The following is a 19180-nucleotide window of genomic DNA, read 5'->3' as shown; positions in this document are numbered from 1 at the left end:
TAGCCCGTGACCACAGTTGCACATGGATTCCGAACAGCAAAGCCTGTTCCCTCCTGCTAAAACTTTAGCATTAAGTTTATGATTTAATTCTAAAAAGTACTGCGGATCCTCGAGGTGAGGTGGGATTATTGCATTTGGTAAGTAAATTGCCGATGTTAATGTGGTTGTTTTTGTGCTAAGGTTAGGCCCTTCTCCTCAGAAGGTTAAGGTTAACTAACGGTATCGTTAGTTGCGTAGACTGTGTCAAACTGAGTTGTTACGAATATGCGGTGATCTGCTATAATGTGTCAATACGGCGTTTGTTGTGGTGTGCAGTTGTTTGATGTTAGGATCCGTGCGCGACATTGTATCTTTTCCTGCTTCCAGTATTCTGTTTAGGAAACAGAACGTTCCGGNGGTAAGGGGATGGAGACTCCCAACTGAGATCGCTCCCGGACGTGCGGTCCCAGGTGTTTCTATCACTCCCGGACGTGCGGTCCCACCCGATTATATTTCACGTATTATCATATACTGCCACATACAAGCAATTTAGGGTTAGGGTTAGGTTTAGGGTTAGGTTTAGGGTTAGGGTTAGGGTTAAGGTTAGGGTTAGAAACAAAAAACTAACATCAACAAGATAACTGGCTCCGTCATATGGCGGTGGTACCGATAGTCTGGCTAGTGGGAGCGAGATGAAATGGGAGCGTCCTGAGTTGGGAGCGTCAATCAGGGAATCCGTTCCGGAGACCGCTCCATGGTAGACCTGTGGTTCAGACACCTCGATCCAACGCAGTTGTCTTTGTGTTAGGCTAGTTTACAAAAAAAGTGTTCCCTACGCTTACGTTTGCTATTTTTTCTGTAGCATCAGACTAAATGCAGTAACTAGTAACAAAAAGCCCAACTAGTTCAAATCACAATATTTTGGGTCAACCTGTCTTGGGTTTTGGAAAAGGCTCGAGCGTTTGTTTACATGAAGTGGCAGCGCTTTCTGGGGGGTGAAATGTTTCATTTTAGTGGTCTATGCTATTCATTTTAGTACTTTGATGTTTTAATATCAAAAAACAGCACGCCAGATAATAGGCAAAAGGGTTTCAGCCGAGAATTAGGCCAACACCACTGCCATCATCACATCCTATTTTACAAGGCCTGTGCACTCGTGTGAACTCATTAGGCTACAGTCAGCTAAAATATCAACATGTTTTTGAATTCACATTTGTACACCAGAGAACATCAGAGGCCATGCGAGGTTTTAGTGTTCACCTGATAACTGAGTTAACCGCGGCCATGTCGGCAGTCCTCTGTTCTGTATCAAGTCTTCTGTCTCAAGGGATGTGGGACTGATATCGTTTTCGGCATGTGAGACAAGGTTTATCCCAAGGCAGAATAGGTCACCCTTGACTAGCACAGGCAAGGATGCCCATTTGTCACATCTTAGGAATGATGGATATGCTATGCACCATAAGCCAGGCTTTCTGTTGATGTTCAATAACAGGTGTTGGCAAGCCTCGACCCTGTAGTTAAAAAAGGAACGACTTTCACAGGTCCAGGTCATTGTGTACCACAAGTTACATTGTACATTATAGGCGTTGGTCTATTTGTAAACAAGCCATAAATTCATAGTCAGACAGACAGTCAGTCAGACAGTATCCTGGCGCTGTGGTTGGAATGTTCTGCTGGACTCTGGAATTCCCAGGTGCTGATTGCGGAATTCCTCCATTTCTACATGTCATGTTGTTATAACAAAGTAATTAGCTCACTGTTATGCATTTTCACAGCATTGTTTCATTAATTTGAATTTCGTTAATGTGAAGTTGCCATTGCAATGGCATGGGTTAGAATGGAGATTGGCGATTGGCAATATCACTTTGGTATTTGAAGTTGTCCTAATAATGCACCTAAAGAAAGTGAAAAGTGTAAAGAAACTGATCGACATTTTGTAACATCCATAATGAACAGCAGGCAAATCCAAGTGTCATCATGGGCCATAAATATCTTCATCTCAGGCCCCCCCAGGTGTCTACTCCACCCCCAGTGTTGAGGTGAAATTATTATACGATACGTACGATACAATATGATAGCTCTTATTGCCAGTTTATACTGCAATTCATTTTGCATCCCTGAACAAGACTCGTTTAAGTCAGGACATACACATTACATCACAAGGCTATTGCACATGTGCCATGTAATGCATGTGGAGCATAAGCACTAACTGACGACAACAGAACCTGGGACATGGGATAGGGATGCACAATGTATCGGCCGATATTTGACATTTCTCAACACATCGGACATCGGTCCGATGGGTAAAACTGGGCCGATGTTAACGCCGATATTTCTTTTAATATGTTACGGTTCTAAATGATTGGACTTGATGGTGTCTTTCATTGTTTGTCTTCTAGTTTGTCTCTATTTTTTATCAAATTTTATCACAGGGAGTTAAAAAGTGTTATTGGAAATAAGAGGACATTCAAAAATTCAGTTTGCACCATTGTCAGTCTGTATTAAATGTTATCTCTTTAAAAAAACAACAACAAAAAAACATCGGTATCGGTTAATATCGGTTATCGGCCAAAACCGCAATATCAATATCGGATATCGGTATCGGCCGAAATTTTCCACATCATGCATCCCTAAACGAAATTAATCCCAGGCCTCCCAGATCTATCCACACCCAGTGTTGATGTGAAATAAATTGTACAGGTGAGGTGAAATAAATAAAACGCATGATGTGTGGCTCTCTTGGGGGGAAAAAGTTCCCCAGGATTTTTCCTGTCCCTTTTCCAGAGTTGCTATAAAAGCTGTCAAGTTTAGTCTGCGCTGTAGTTAGCGTTTTGATGGCGTCTCTTAATATTTCGCATATAAACTGGGCTATGTGGCGTATGCTTCTAAACTGGCACTCTGGAACATTCCGTTTGGAGGCTAGCGTTTCCTTGACAGTGCCTTTAAAGTCAAATGCCATCACTCTCTCTCTCTCTCTCTCTCTGTCTCTCTCTCTCTCTCTCTCTCTCTCTCTCTCTCTCTCTCTCTTATCTCCATTCAGGTGTCATTTGAATGATGATGAACTTTATTTCAGCACTTCTGTTACAGTAGGGTAGGGTTACGTAGTTGGTGTCCCAGAGATAAAACAATACAGACAGTTTGTGGTAAAGTCATGCTTTCTTTCTTTGTTTTTTTCTTTCTTTTGCATTACATTGCATTTGACAGAGGCTTTTTAACCAAAGCGACTTACAAAGCGAGAACATAATCATAGCCAACATCACTTGCAGATGCGAAGTGCACAGGAAATCTACACAACAACAAGTGCAGATGCAGAGTAGTTAGTTTTTTCCTTTCTTTCTCTCTCTCTCTCTCTCTCTCTCTCTCTCTCTCTCTCTCTCTCTCTTTCTTTCTTTCTTCCGTGCTACGTTCACCCATTGAATAACTTCCATGGCCTAAAAACAACACTGTAGAATGTCATTTTGTTTCCAAACAGTGAGTACCACACGTAGTCAAATTCATTTTGCTGCTGCAGACTGAACCTGTCAGAAAGCAAAGATTTAGAATTGCTCACACATCGACAACAGTGGGCTCTGTTCATTATTGGGTATTAGTGCATCTAAATTAATGTAAATCTAATAATGCATCTAAAGCTCAACACGGCTGTACTCATTTGTATTTTCATTTGTGTGTTAACTTATGGATTGGAATTCAAAGCCACTTTCCAAGGTAACACTTTTAAGAAGTCTAATACTTGTTTGTTTTGGCCCTGTAACGTATGAAGCAGCAGTATCATATTGGGTTCGATTGAATCATTAGAGTCGAATCATTAGAGTTTATTATTTCTAGTTATCGTAATACACAAGTGCTATTACAACAGACAGACCAGGCTTATTACATTCTTTAATAACTATGAGCTAGTCAATGTATTATGGAGGAACAGATCTGTTTTTTGTTTTTATTTTGTTTTTGTTTTTTTTGCTTCAACTCCTAATGACTTTCGTCTGGCCTTTGTCCTTCACTGTGCCCATACCCAGCATACAGCACATGTCTTTTCAATGGATTTAAGCTCCGTGTCATTTGATCCAGTGGTACAAAGTAGCCCCTCCTGGATCCTGATTGTGTAATCACCTTCAGGGCTGCTTCACAGGACCGTATTAAGACACTTTGGTGCCCCTGGGCACTAATACCTTGCAGGTGCCCCCCTTTGTCAACCTCTGCCTGCCGTGAAAGACATATACACAAAGAGAGTGCTATCTAGGGCCAATAACATTCTCAAAGACCAGTCACACCCAGGATATGGACTATTTAAAAAACTGAGATCTGGAAGGCGACTGTGCTGTCACAGAGCTAGAACTGAAAGACTGAGAAAGAGCTTTTTTCCTCATGCCATTTGCTTACTGAATTCCTCCTAATTACTTTGATTGAACACACACACACACACACACACACACACACACACACACACACACACACACACACACACACACACACACACACACACACACTTTTCATTTTTATTTTTATTTTTATTTTATTTCTTCTTCACCCTTCTTCTGCACACCTGTTTTGCAACGGCCATGCATTTCATTACAAGTGACACGAAAGTGTCTCTATGTACATGACAAATAAATATCCTTGAATCCTTGAATCCTTGAATCCTTGAATCTACTGTATGTTAAGTCTGTGTCTGTGTCAGCCCTAACAGGCTGTAAATGGTGGGTGACCCTGGGCACTGTGCCACTGGAAAGAAAATAAAGGTCTGCAACACTGTTAAATGCTCCCAAATATTTATTTATTGTGCCATTAAATATTTGGGAGCATTTAACAGTGTTGCAGACCTTTTCTTTTCTTTTCAGTTATCTTACGTTTGGTCCAGCACCTGTGCCACTACACGCATTCTTTGACTTTCTGCACTGTGCCACTGGCCCTTATGGATCATCTGGACCTGCTTTTGGGGCCTGGCCTCGCTGTGTGCTACTGAGAGGTAGCGGTAGCTAGCTGAGGGGTGCTAGAGGATGGGGGCTGGGTGCTTACTTAGCGCATGTCCCATTAGGCTGTGAAGAGCAGTGCCAACAGTTCAACAACCCTCTGCCGGCCGTCACATGTAGGGCCGCTGAAAAGCTTTGGCCGGGCCCAGGACAAAGTCATCTGAAAGGCCCCCCTCCTACTCAAGACATGGAAAGTAAAGGGGAGGGGACCCGATGCTGGTTTGCTCCCCTCTCTCTCTGGTCCCGGGACAACTGACACCTTTGCCCCCTCCCTGTCTGCTTTCCTGGTCCACACCCCCCTCGCCCCCTCCCTCCCCTCCCGTTCCCCAAAGGCACACTGGCATTGGATTACTGTTGTTATTTATAGGACAACAGCAGGCAGTGGGTCTCGTCCCACATGAAAGATGACTTGCTTTCATTAGCACGGTGTCCAGTGTGGGGAAAAGAGGATATCACATGTTGTCGGTAGTCTATTTTACAATGCCTGCTTGTTTTTGTGTTAGTTTAACTTGTTTATTTTAGTTGACAGGGTTTTATAGGACCCCCTGTTACTTGAAAGGAAAACATTTCTGTTTTTTTTCTGTGTTTACAGGAGACGTGACATTTATCTTCACCGACCTAAACATAGAAAGGCAACGATTGATTGTTTGTAAACAACAGTGATGGAGAAGCCATTGGTTCAGACGCAGGCGTCCACGCTACCTTTCTTCGACACGGCCCACGCCTTCAACTTGCTGCGAGGGATTCACGAGCTTCGCGCCGAGCGCAAGTTCTTCGACGTGACGCTATGCGCCGAGGGCCAAGAGTTCCACTGCCACCGGACGGTCCTGGCCGCCGCCAGCACCTACTTCCGCGCCATGTTTGCCGGAACGCTCCGAGAGAGCGCCATGGACCGCGTGGAACTCTACGAGGTCTCGGCGGAACTCCTGGGCCTGTTGATCGAGTTCTGCTACACGGGACGTGTCACGGTGACGCAGGACAACGTGGACCTGCTTTTGAAGACCGCAGACCTGTTCCAGTTCCCGTCCGTCAAGGAGGCCTGCTGTGCCTTTCTGGAGCAGAACCTGGACGTGTCCAACTGTCTGGAGATCCAGGACTTCGCAGAGGCCTACGCCTGCAGGGACCTGGCCACCAGCGCCCGGCGCTTCGTCCTCAAGAACATCGTGGACCTGGCCAAGGGGAAGGAGTTTGAGAAGCTGCCATGGAAACGGCTGCTGGAGTACATGTCGGATGACAGCCTGTGCGTAGACAAGGAGGAGACGGCCTACCAGATAGCGGTCAAGTGGGTCAAGTCAGACATGCAGAGGCGTCTACACTACTGGCCCGAGCTCTTACAGCAGGTGAGCAGGGGTGGTACAGTATTCAATTAAAAGTCACTGAAGGCCAGTTTTCACCTTCTGACCTTCCCGTAAAGGGGTCGGATATACAGTACCTAGAATCTGCAAAACCGCGAGCAGCAGTGTGTCCGAGGTTAGGGTGCGAAACAAGCAGACAGCTTACCTAAGATAGCGGTGAAGTGGGTCAAGTCAGACCTGCAGAGGCGTCTACACACCTGGGGTGAGTTTCTCAAAAGAGAAGTTGTTAGCCTGTTAGCAACTTCAGTAGTTGCCAATGGGAAAATGCATTGAAAACAACAAAGTAGCTAATGTAGTAAGCAACTTTGGTTTTGAGAAATTCACCCCTGGCCCGAGCTCTTACAGCAGGTGAGCAGGGGTGTCTTGCAAGGGGGGAGTTACCAGGGCCCCATGTATAGAGGGGGGGGCACACAGTGTCTGATTTATATACAGTAGATACTATGGCTCGGGGGGTCCATTGGAGCTGATTGTACACAGGGCTCTTTCATTTCGTCTACCCAATGACCCCAAACTATACTTACATTTTGCTTGAATAAAAATAGGGCGCAACTTTATACAACTTTATGCAACTTCAGCAATGTGGTGGTAAAATGAATACCTTTCCCAAATCAGTCAGCACTAGTCCTTTTCTGTCTTTTACAATTGTACCCTGGTTGTATAATATGAATTTATTTTAAGATATCTGTGTGCTATACATGGGTTTGTATACATCCCGTTTGTAAAACAATCCCTGGCTGCGTGCCCCTGGCTGTGCACTCTTCAACATCTGATTGGTGGAGACTGCTGTCACTCATAGTATAGTGATGCTGTCATTCGCTACTTAGCATCTTACCCCTCCTCACAGCATGAGTGTTTGTAAACCGAAAACCGATCTATACTGAAACACAACAAGTAAACAAAAACCTGCCGTTCATGCGACGCTTCATGCAACGCTTCTGCCGCGCTTTCTCACTCTCTCACGCTCTCCTTTACGCTCTCTCTCTGTCTCTCTCTCTCTCTCTCTCTCTCTATCTCTCTCTCTCTCTCTCTCTCCTGCAGGTGAGGCTGCCCTTCATGCGTCGCTTCTACCTAGGGTTAGGGTTAGGGTTCCTTCATGCAACGCTTCTGCCGCGCTTTCTCACTCTCTCACTCTCACACTCTCCTTTACGCTCTCTCTCTCTCTCTCTGTCTCTCTCTCTCTCTCTCTCTCTCTCTCTCTCTCTCTCGCTCTCTCTCTCTCTCCTTAACTCCCTCTCTCTCTCTCTCTCTCTCTCTCTCTCTCTCTCTCTCACGCTCTCCTTTACGCTCTCTCTCTCTCTCTCTCTCTCTCTCTCTCTCTCTCTCTCTCTCTCTCTCTCTCTCTCTCTCTCTCTGTCTCTCGGTCTCTCTCTCTCTCTCTCTCTCTCTCTCTCTCTCTCTGTCTCTCTCTCTCCCCTGCAGGTGAGGCTGCCCTTCATGCGTCGCTTCTACCTGCTGGCCCACGTGGAGAGTGACCCGCTGGTGTACCTGTCGCACGCGTGTCTGCGTCTGATCAGCGAGGCGCGCAGCTTCCAGTCCTGCGAGTACGACCGGCACGACTGGCCGTGCCACCGCATGCACCCGCGGCCCTCCACCGGGCTGGCGGAGATCCTGGTGGTGGTCGGAGGCTGCGACCAGGAGTGTGACGAGCTGGTGACCGTGGACTGCTACAACCCCCAGACGGGACAGTGGAGATACCTGGCGGAGTTCCCCGACCACCTGGGGGGCGGATACAGCATGGCCGCGCTGGGCAACGACATCTACGTCACAGGTAAACATTACATTTCAACAGTTCAAAGAATTCAACAGTTCAAAGTTCCATGCACAGCTCCTATGTGCTGGTAGATGCAGGAATGTTCAATACTTCAAAAGAAAGAAGTCTACCTCACACATTCTTCACTTTATGCTTGTTTTATTAGAGCGAACAACGCGTTTCGCCTCAGTGCGTCATCAGGCTCGCTCAGGTATCAACATTGCAGGAAGTTTTATTAGTCTGATCATGGCTTCACAAACTATAGGTATTGCTAAACCCCTTAGTGCAGCACTATGGCTCTCTGTAATGTCATAGCAATGTTGTTATGATGTAGTTAAGCGTTTTTAGCAAGTGAATAGGGTCGCCGTCGACCCCATCTGCAGTAAGAGGCTGCGGTTGAAAGTGAAGTGAAAGCCCAACTGGGAAACTCCAACTCCCATTGTCACATTGTGACACAGCACTCCACAGCACACAAGTGCTCACTGCACACTGCACACGAAATTGCATTTATGCCTCATTCCTGCAAGGGGGCAGCCAAGTTGTTGTATTTATTGATAATAAGCCAGGTAATAGCACACGAGGTAATAGTTATTAGCATGTGTGTAGAGAATAGCAGTTTTAGGCTTATGACTTCCAAGGTGGCTTCCAAGATGTGGAGAACATGGATGGAAAAATCACTAGGCCTACTGTATAGGAACATGAAACATTCGCGCAGTATACTATCATCTTTCAGTAACAGTATTTTTTTTACAACTTCTGTCAGCACTGCTCACTCTCAAACCTCTTCACACAGCATTTTACCCAGTAGCATTGTTGCCAGATGGAATATCCTGAACTATTGTACCAAATCCTCAAAATTATCGTTTTGGGGGGCTTGTTGGCAGGACATTATCGTACAAGAACCAAACTGAATGAAAACTCTGAAATGATCATATATCGTGTTTTTTTGTTCGTGCAGAGGACAAAATGGACAAATATGATCATTATTGTACATCTGACAACACTGCCTAGTAATAACCAGACAGGAATATTAATGTTTGGCGAAAACGCCTATTATATGTCCACAAGAATCCATATTGCCCAACACACGTGTTCTGCAGAAGGAGAGCATTCCATTCTTGCTAGTTGGAATGTGACAGCTGAGCTGGTGATTTGGATCAGTGTGGCTGGCTGTAAAAGTTTAGCACTGCTGGACTTCATGCAAATAGTGTTTGCTTAGCGTTATCCAATGATGTCATATCAAACAACATTCCCTTGTTTTACAGGATAACGCCGGTATTTTGGAAGTGGGGCCTTAATTATGTTGTATCATGCACTGCGCTACATACCTGTGGTACTTTTGTTTGATTTGAAGAACTCTGTGAGATATTACGTTGCACGATTTCCACAAAACGCCATGCAGTGGGACTCCTCAGGGCATTGGCAATAAATCAGTCACAGACACTTAATCAGTATTCTCTTGATACGTATGTGTTCTTTCAAAAGGAGGTACCGCGCCTTTTCTCTTGATGCCTGGTGGGTGTGTAGGTTCCAATAGGTGAACTATAGGAACAAGGAAGGGGAACTCCCACACCTTGGATGCAGATGCAATAGTGAACTTTTATTGCATGTTGAGAAAATAAATAAAAGTGCCACCCAAGTTAACAATGCAAACGTTTCGGTCCCAGTCAGACCATCCTCATATCAGACCACTCTTGGCACTGAGGATGGTCTGACTTGGACCGAACTGTTTGCACTGTTCACTTGGGTTGCACTTTTATTTATTTTCTCAACATGCAATAAAAGTTCACTATTGCATCGGCATACAAGGTGTGCGGGTTCCCCTTACTTGATACGTATGTGACAAGGTGGCAGGTGATCACGTCGTAAACATTACAAATATAGATAAACATAAATTACACAAAATTAAAAATGTGATTGACGACAAATTATATTCCCATATCCGAAACAAAATGACCATTAAAATTCGGAATTCTCTAGTCAAGTGCACGCAATGTCAAACTTAAAGCATAAGGAACAAGACTTTTAAAACAGCTGCCAGAATTCTGTCAAAGTTTTGGGAAGCTACAAACGTAGATAGACCTGTGCCCAGTTCTTGTAATTCGTTGTAAGCCAGGTGGTCTTCTCAAATGTTAGGCCAGAAATCTCTGGCTGGAAGCCTTTTTTATGTCAGTGGATGAAACCTCAGACAACCCTGGTTGCAGTGCCCTTAACACGGTATGAGGCAAACTCTGTATAAGACAAGTTAGATTTGCCTTTACTTCTGGTTTTAACTTCACCATAAACCAGTGTTGCCTATTCATTTTGTTCTTCTCATGGCACCGGTGCGACCAAAAATATTTTTTGATCGCACCATTGAAAAAAATGGGTGCACGTGCGACCACTTTAGTCACACTCTGGAGCCCTGATAAGGCAAGTTAAATTGGCCTTAAAGTCTACCTTTAACTTCAACATAACTTATAATGCAGTGTGTAGGCATTAGCCTGGGCGTTTATTCACCTTATAGAGATCCCGAATTCTGTTTATTTCCATATCGTCTGTCGGTCTGTCTTATCGTATTGCATGCCATTAATTCTGCCTTTGATTTCACCATAAACCATAATGCACTCTGCGTTTTTATTTTTGCCCTGGCTGGTATGCATGCTTGCTGCTTGGTCCTGTGCAGTCAACAGAAAATAGCCAGCGCATTTTGGCACACGCCACTGAGACCGCCCGGTATTCTCGGCTTCATAATCGCAAGCAAAACAAAACAAAAATGTTCCTCTGACCTCCTCAACCCAGCAAGAGTCATTTCACTCATCCTCTTTGTCCTTTGCCAGTGCTATTTTTGTCAGCGCTCTCGTTACATCCACATACCTGCATGTGCCGTGTGGGTACAGAGGGAGTCAAATCTGGAGGACAGATGAGCGGGACACTGACTGTTCTGCCCTGAATACTGTAGATTAGCGGCACGAAGCATCTGTGCACAGACTATTGCCTTGTTGAGGCTTTTTGTAAAAACATTTACTGCCACTTGGAAATGCATCTGCTATACCAACAAAATACAAATAAGTCTTAATTGCTATTATTGTGACTGCATTGTTTAATTCATGATTTTTCATTTTTTTTCATAGATATGTTACATATCTATGTATATGGTTGGCATGGCTACAACAGGCCTATTGTCTATGGTTCAAGCACCCACAGAGATTTGCTAGATAATGAGTTGAAATTGAGAAACTGCAATGACGAGTCGTGCAAATACAGTGAGCAACAACAGATCTGCAAATCCCTGTTGGGCAACATAGTCACAGCAGGGATATGGTATGCAGAAAGTTCCTGAGCTACTCTCATTATGGTTTACTACCTAGTAACATACTGTCCTCCCGAGCTATATTTATCAATATTACATACATGGTGTATCTGTATACAATAATGAAACCAAATTCAAAGTTCAAGTTTATTATAGCCATATCAGCAGTATAAAAATACACTTTTGGTGTGCCCACAAATTCAACAATAGGGACAACAAAAGTGAAGGGGGGGGGGGGCACCCTGACACCAGCTAATATGCATTGGGACTGGATCGGTCGGCAGTTTTGCACAGACTGATTATATTAGTCACCTGCCTCTCCCAGCAGGCTTTTAATATATATTCTATTTACTGTCAATGTGTCTATGGCGTTGATGGTGAGAATAGTATATTTAGATGCCATTGTCATTTACCTGCATCCCACCAGAACACGTCTTTTTTTGACATTTCTGTAAAGGGACTGAGCACGCCTCTGACTTGCAAAATTGGAAAATATTTTATGTTTGCCTTGATCTACCAGGTGGTTCGGATGGCTCGCGGCTGTACTTGGAGCAGCTAAGATGTTGTGGATATACTTGTTTATTTATTATGGTGTTGGACTGACTATTTGACTTGCTGAAGAACATGTAGAGAGCAGAGAGAGGGTCCGAGGCACTCTGAAGTCAAGTTAAAAGTCCCTTATCCTAAGTGGGACATCAAGCCGACGGCTCGCGGCTGTACAATGGTGTGTGGCGTTACAACTGCTTAGTGCATGAAAAAGAGGCTCAGGGTCCTGCCGTGGCCAATGGGTAGGGCACTCGTCTACCATGCGGCTGACCGGGGTTCGATTCCCGGTCCAGGTCCTTTGCCGGCTCCTCCCCGTCTATCTCCCCATTCGCTTCCAGTCCACCTCTCCTGTCAAATGAGGTCGAAAAAGACCAAAGAGAATCTTAAAAAAAAAAGAAAAAAAAAAGAAAAAGAGGCTCAGATGTTTTGGATACTTGATTTCATTTCTTGCGGTGTTTGACTAACGTTTTGACTAACTGGAAAACCCTTTACGCTTGTATCCGGCAGGTGGTTCGGACGGCTCGCGGCTGTACGACGGCGTGTGGCGCTACAACTCGAGCGTTAACGAGTGGACGGAGGCGTCTCCCATGCTGAAGCCGCGCGAGTACCACAGCTCCTGCGTGCTGAGGGGACAGCTGTACGTGGTGGCGTCCGACAGCACGGAGCGCTACGACCACGCGGTGGACTGCTGGGAGGCCCTGGCACCCATGCTGCACCCCATGGACAACTGCTCCACCACCGCCTGCCGAGGGAAGCTCTACGCCATCGGCTCCCTCACCGAACAGGACACCATGGCCATACAGTGCTACGACACCGAGACCGACCGCTGGTCGCTCCTCAACTGTGGCCAGCTGCCGCCGTGGTCGTTTGCGCCAAAGACGGTCACGCTCAATGGTCTCATCTATTTCGTCAGGTCAGCTTTCCTCAATTGTGTGTGATTGTCCCCAATCATTAACTGTTATCATTCATGACGGGGGGCGTAGCAGCAAATTTTGGGCCCTATGTACAATCAGCTCAAATGAACGCCCCCCCCCTAGCCATACATTTTCATAAATTGGACTGTGTGTGGGCCCCCTACAGTATATACAGTACATGGGGCCTTGGTGAGTCAGTCTCACTTTACCACCCTGAAGGACACCCCTGACTGTTTTCAATGAAAAACACTGTTGTGTTCAAACACAATTGGTGTTTCATTGTCCCCAGTAATCAACTATTATCAATGATCAGTAGTTGATGATTGGGGACAATCGAACACAATAACTGAAATGATCGTAATCATTATGATTTACTTAGTTGTGGAATTAACAGTGTATTAGTTTTACAAAACATGCATATTCTCAATTATCAACTATCCTCAACCTTCAGTCATGATCTACTACTTACTTGTGGATTTGTTAGTGTACTAGAGAGAAGTTGACAAGTTGTGTTTTTCTGCTGGATGTTTGTGTTGTGTATTTTAGGGATGACTCTGCGGAGGTGGACGTCTACAATCCTGTGAAGAATGAATGGGGTAAAATCGACAACATGACCCAGGTAAGTGCCTTCCTTTTACACAGCAAACCTGTTTCATCTCAAAGTAATGCGAAAAGGCCCATTGTGGCCTAACACCGTGGCCTAACGGTAGGGCACTCGTTCGCTATGCGGACGACCAGGGTTCGATTCCCGGCCCTGGTCCTTTGCCGGTCCTTCCCCCTCCCTCTCTCCCCACTCGCTTCCTGTCATCTTCACTATACTATCATGAATAAAGTCAAAAAGACCAAAAACATATCTTAAAAATAATGTGAAAAGATATACTCCCTCTATAAAAAATGTAGTAGCCCCATAATGCGCGGCGTTCCACCAGAGGCATGCTGTAATAGTCATTGAAAACTTAACTACTATAGTTCTACACAAGTATGACATAACACAGGGCCTTTAGTAATGCACTAGGACTTTGTCATTGCCATTCTTGTAACAGCACATTTATAGCGCTGTGTTTTAACGGGTTAAAGGGACACTGTGCAGGAAATTGTCAAAAAAGGTACTGCAACTATGCTGCTAATTGAAACTGGGCTGCCTATTGCGAAATTTGTTCTTCACATGAAAGTTTACTAAGTAATAAACAAATATTTCCTAGTATGATCCAAGTAGAGTCATTTTTGCAGCTAAAAATGGCTATTTTTGGAAATTCAAAATGGCGGACCATGGAGAAGATCCCCCTTTTCATGTATGAAAAGTGTAATTTTTCCAGTCATAATGAATACTTAGAATTTGATGGTGGTGGTAAGTATTCATAACAAAGGTAACATTAGTGAATGGGCAGCATGAATTCTGGAAATAAACAACTAAAAATATCACACAGTGTCCCTTTAAGGATTTTGTGCTGAACTTGCATTTTCAATTCGCATCCATGCTGTTATTACTCACGTTCACACCACTTTTATTTTGCACACCAATGTCCAGCTGGGATGCATTGATGAGTTTCTGTATCACATGATTCTCCCCTGCCTAGTAACATACTGTCCTCCCGAGCTATATTTATCAATATTACATACATGGTGTATCTGTATGCAATAATGAAACCAGGCTGAAGTTGAAGTTAATTCTAGCCATATCAACAGTATAAAAATGCAGTTGCTAGGAATGTACATTGGTGTGCCCACAAATTCAACAGAACAACCAGAAAAAAAACAAGGGGTGGGGGGTGGGGGGCATGAGAGAAAAACCACCATGACACTAGCCAGGGTTGTAAATTAACTTTTTTCATCACCATCCAAAATGGCTAGTTAATTGAGTCCCATGATTCTGCCTCAGGTTCACGTGGGGGGCAGCGTGGCTGCCTTGGGGGGCCGCCTGTACGTGTCGGGCGGCTACGACAGCACCTTCGAGCTGTCCGACGTGGTGGAGGCCTACAGCCCCGAGACGCAGACGTGGAGCATCATGGGAAGGCTGCCGCAGCCCATGTTCTGGCACGGCAGCGTGTCCATCTTCCGCCAGTTCATGCCCCAGGCCCAGACCGGCTTCCAGCCTCTCGAGACGCCCGAGGTCAACCTCCACCTCCACCGGTTACACCGCCATCATCACCATCACCACCACCACCATCACGCTATCCACAACCACAATCATAATCATAATCGCAATCAACTCAATGACAACCAGGATCCGAGGAACCAGGAGCAGCCGGATCAGGATCAGGTTCAGGTCCAGGTGGAGCCGGCACTCTGACACCGACTGGGCTGAACCAGTGGAGATCTTCAGCTATGTATTTATATGTCTGTGTATGTTGTATTTATTTTTTGGATTTGTGTGTGCAGTATGCTGAACCATCAGCCGTGAAGTGGACTTACTTAGGAAAGCAAAAATGTGTGAATGCGTTTTTGTGTTTCTTTTTGCATGCTGTAGTGTAATGGTAATGTACCGGTAATAGTATGATTTTTTTTCAGTTTCATGTAAAGCTGCAAATAATGGCTTTTTCAATTCGAAAAGCTTAGATTTGCAAAAAGCTTAGATTACCTCATGGTGTCGGAATGATTCATTAAATCTAAGGATTAACATATGCTTGGAGCACTTCGAGTCGAATGATCTCAGCGATTACGAGAAGGCTGTGGAACTCTTTAACTACGTATACATCTGGAAGCCTCACAGGGCACCGCCAACATGAACTCACCGAAATCCGTGAAATGAGCAGCGGTTCTTTTGGGAAACAAAATCTCTGGCACTTTTACGGATGTTGCCAGAATTCCGTGATGGGGTCTCGTCTCGGAAGTGCTTGCATGAAAATATTGAAAGCACTTCCTTGACCCCATCACGGAAATTTGGCAAAATCTGTGGAACTGCCACAGATTTTGTGTCCAGAAGGAGCTGTGCTCATTTCACGGAATTCTGTGAGAGCAGGTTGTGCTCTGCAGTGGCAATACTGTCTGTTCTGCCCGAGACCGCAGACAGTCAGACAGTCTTTGCAGTGTGTACTGTCTATCAGTACACACTTCGGCATTTCTATGAATAAAATGTTTACCTAGTCATTAGTAGAGCACACAAATAATGCAGAAGTGTGTGAGACTCTGCTGGCAGTCCTCGACGATGTAACACTGACCTGAGTTGTCCCATTGTTAAAGTGAACAACACGGAGACAATGAGACATGACCTTAATTTGAGACTGACGTTAATTGTCCAATTGTTTTTTCTTTCTTTCGGTATAACTTTTTTTACGGTACAAAGCAAAAGTGTTTGTGACTTGTCTGTTATTTGTAGCTTTACGGTATGATTTATCCACCAACAGATGGGGGGGAAAGCAGAGTGTTTTTTAGTAGTGTATACCAAGTAGTGTATACCAAGTAGTGTATGCCATTAACCAAACAATTGGAATTGATTTTGAAAAATCCCAATTAAATCTTCACACTCCCTACCTACACTCCTACACTTAGTTGTTGTTACATATCACTGACATATTTTCAGTTTTGATTTACCCCCTTACATTCCGAAAAAGCTACAGCATTGGCTATGTTCCATTTGGTAAATTACACGTGAATATGGATACTTTGATCTGGGGCCTATACTAAGAAGCTAGTTCAGGAGTAAACTAGGTTAAGTGAAGAGTTAAATCATCTAAAAAAACAGAGCCTTGAGTCCTCATTTTCTTCTCCAGGCTCTTGTATTAGATAATTCACCTCTTAACTTACTCTGATTTACTCCTGAACCAGCTTCTTAGTATAGGCCTCTGCTTGGCTTACATTGCCAGTCGAGGCTGAAGGGTGCTTGAAGGCTTTGGCCAGGTTTGATGTGACATTTGACTGGACTATTTAACTCGTTGAAGTGTTTCTTTGTCCAAAACATATCTAGACAATCAACATAAACCAGTTGATATGGTTTATCAGTCGAGAGAGAGAGAGAGAGAGGGTGTGCTGTTTTTTGTTTACATTATATAGTAAATATGTGAATGGCAGGTAGACCTACGGGTCTACTGTTGAAATGCTGGCTATCATTGTAGTTTTGCTAGCATTGTAGTAGACCTACGGGTCTATTGTTGAAATGCTGGCTATCATTGTGCATTACCACTTTTATTTATGAAAAAAGTGTTTTTCTGAACTTAAAAGTTAGTTTTTATTATTAAGCTAGTTTACTTAATGGTGTTACAACCTGATAAGTCTTTATTTAAGTTCTGATAAGTTTTTATTTACATTTTATTCTGTGTATCATTGTCTAAAGTGACTCATGGAACGGACTTACAACAATGTGCAGTGTGCAGTACAGTGTGGACCTTTTATAGTTGATTTAATGTGATCAACATAAAAGCATCCATGCAGGCAGGCTGTTATTTCAACTAAGTGGTTCCATTGCAGCACTTTGACATTTATGATATTTCTTTTCTATTGAATGTGATTACATGGTTAACGAAAACGGTTACTCCATAGTTCAATAATGTGTGATTACTGGTTTTGAATAATCTGACTCCTTGTTTTTATATAAATTGTGGATTTATTCATACAGTTTAAAGGTGTGATTTTGTGCCATCCATTGGTCCTGTTGTGGAATTGCAATCATTTGAAGGTGGTGTTGTCAGATGTGTGCTAATTATCGTATTCGTACTATACTTTTATCCATTTTGTCCTCTGTATGATCAAAAAAAAACATGATGTACAATAATCTCAGAGGTTCTTTCAGTTCATTTAGTTGCCTTAAAACATCCATTTGGTTCTTGTACGATAATTTCCACCCAAAAAGCCCCCAAAAAAACGATTGTGAGGTTTTGGTACGATAGTTCAGCATTTCCCATCTGGCAACACTGTTTGAAAGTCTCAGTTTACCCTGGCTGGTCTGTTGGCCTAGCGCAGTGGTTCCCAACCTTTTTCTTAAGGGACCCATGTTTTTACTATTGTAAGCTTTGGTGACCCAACCACGCGAGCGCCCGCACAAGACGGAGTCACAAGATGCCCTCCGTTTCCTGCGAAAACTTATTTTAGTTATTTTATTCCTCAATTCGTCTTTGGTCAAATATAGAATAAATGTTTAATGTAGCACTTACAGTTTGTTGCGTCTATTAGTTAAATGATTTGTCTTTTATTCAACATGGGCTATAAATATTTAAAACGAAACCCCTTAAAATCAAGAGGGCTCCGCGACCCCCTGCGGATCTTTGGCGACCCATAAGGGGGGTCCCGACCCATAGGTTGGGAACCACTGGCCTAGCGGTATCGTACTGAGTGTTAAATCGGACCGTTGTAGTTCACGAAGATGCGTGTTCGATCCTCGTAAGGAGGTTAATAGATAAGCCTATAGCCTATGATATCGTCATATAGGGCAGCCGTGGCCTAGTGGTTAGAGAGTTGGTATTTCAATCTAGGGGTTGGTGGTTCGAATCCCCCCTGACCTCTCCCTACACCTCCATCCATGGCTGAAGTGCCCTTGAGCAAGGCACCTAACCCCACATTACTCCAGGGACTGTAACCAATACCCTGAAAAACAGTTGTAAGTCGCTTTGAACAAATGAAAGCGTCAGCTAAGTGAAATATAATGTAATGTAATGTAATAATAATACCCTGTGGTGGTGATTAGGAGCCAAACAGCTCCTAGAATGTCATCCTCAAAGACTGCATGTTAGAATTGTCCTATTAAGTGAAGAGGTTACTTAAATAAATATTTTAAATATCACTATGGATATTGTCTTCTATTCTAATAAGATGAATTGTGGAGGTAGTAGGCCTATGGTAAGTGCTATGGACACGTCACAAATTTGTTCGCAAAAAGCGTGCGTTCCCTTGGGGCATGTCAAGAAGATTTTCTTTTGTATTCCATTCTAAGTGAGCTAGGCCAGACCATACCAAGGCATTTCTCATTACACTTTGTTCCCTACAAGGTTATTTGAAAATAGTGACAGATGAAAAGGGTGGAAGATGAAGTGAAAATGGTACCGGTAGTAACATGAACATCACATGGCACTGAAATAACCTTAAAATGCCTTTGACATTCAGTATATGACACAATTTTCTGTCATTTTACTATTTACTGTTGACTATACTGTTCAATTTCGTAGGGAAAAAGTGTGCTACTATTGGGAGGATTTATGGTGAAGTAGGTTATATTTTTCAAGAGATATGCATGTGAGACGTCCCATAGCTCTCATTGGTGACACACTTCAGAAACTGAAAGTATACTGGCACAAAAGGCCAGTACAGAATTTCAGCATCTGTTGTTGATTTTACCACAATGCTTTATGACAGTTTTATCTTTACCATGTTGACATATGTCTTGGTTAAAGGTAATAAATCAGTTCAATAGACGCTTTTGCACACCTCTGTAGTTGGGCAGGTGCGTA

At 43.8% G+C, this 19180-nt stretch overlaps 1 protein-coding gene across 2 annotated transcripts; it reads left to right on the top strand.

The window, feature by feature from the left end:
• Positions 1-17: 17 nt before the first annotated feature.
• Positions 18-17474, top strand: klhl21 (kelch-like family member 21). Of its 2 annotated transcripts, none has more exons than XM_063207870.1 (6): positions 18-137; positions 5539-6286; positions 7721-8069; positions 12397-12802; positions 13350-13422; positions 14683-17474. In XM_063207870.1, exons 2-6 carry the CDS (start codon positions 5609-5611, stop codon positions 15091-15093), a joined length of 1917 nt encoding a protein of 638 aa, XP_063063940.1. In that variant the 5' UTR covers positions 18-137; positions 5539-5608; the 3' UTR covers positions 15094-17474. The 2 variants fall into 2 exon arrangements, with proteins under 2 accessions (XP_063063940.1, XP_063063941.1); XM_063207871.1 differs by lacking the exon at positions 18-137 and adding an exon at positions 5371-5411.
• The last annotated feature ends 1706 nt before the right edge of the window (positions 17475-19180 follow it).

Source organism: Engraulis encrasicolus, chromosome 10 (genome assembly GCF_034702125.1).
Source record: "Engraulis encrasicolus isolate BLACKSEA-1 chromosome 10, IST_EnEncr_1.0, whole genome shotgun sequence".
Classification (NCBI taxonomy): domain Eukaryota; kingdom Metazoa; phylum Chordata; class Actinopteri; order Clupeiformes; family Engraulidae; genus Engraulis; species Engraulis encrasicolus.
Note: the sequence above shows the minus strand (reverse complement) of the source record. Positions and strands in the feature narration are given on the sequence as shown.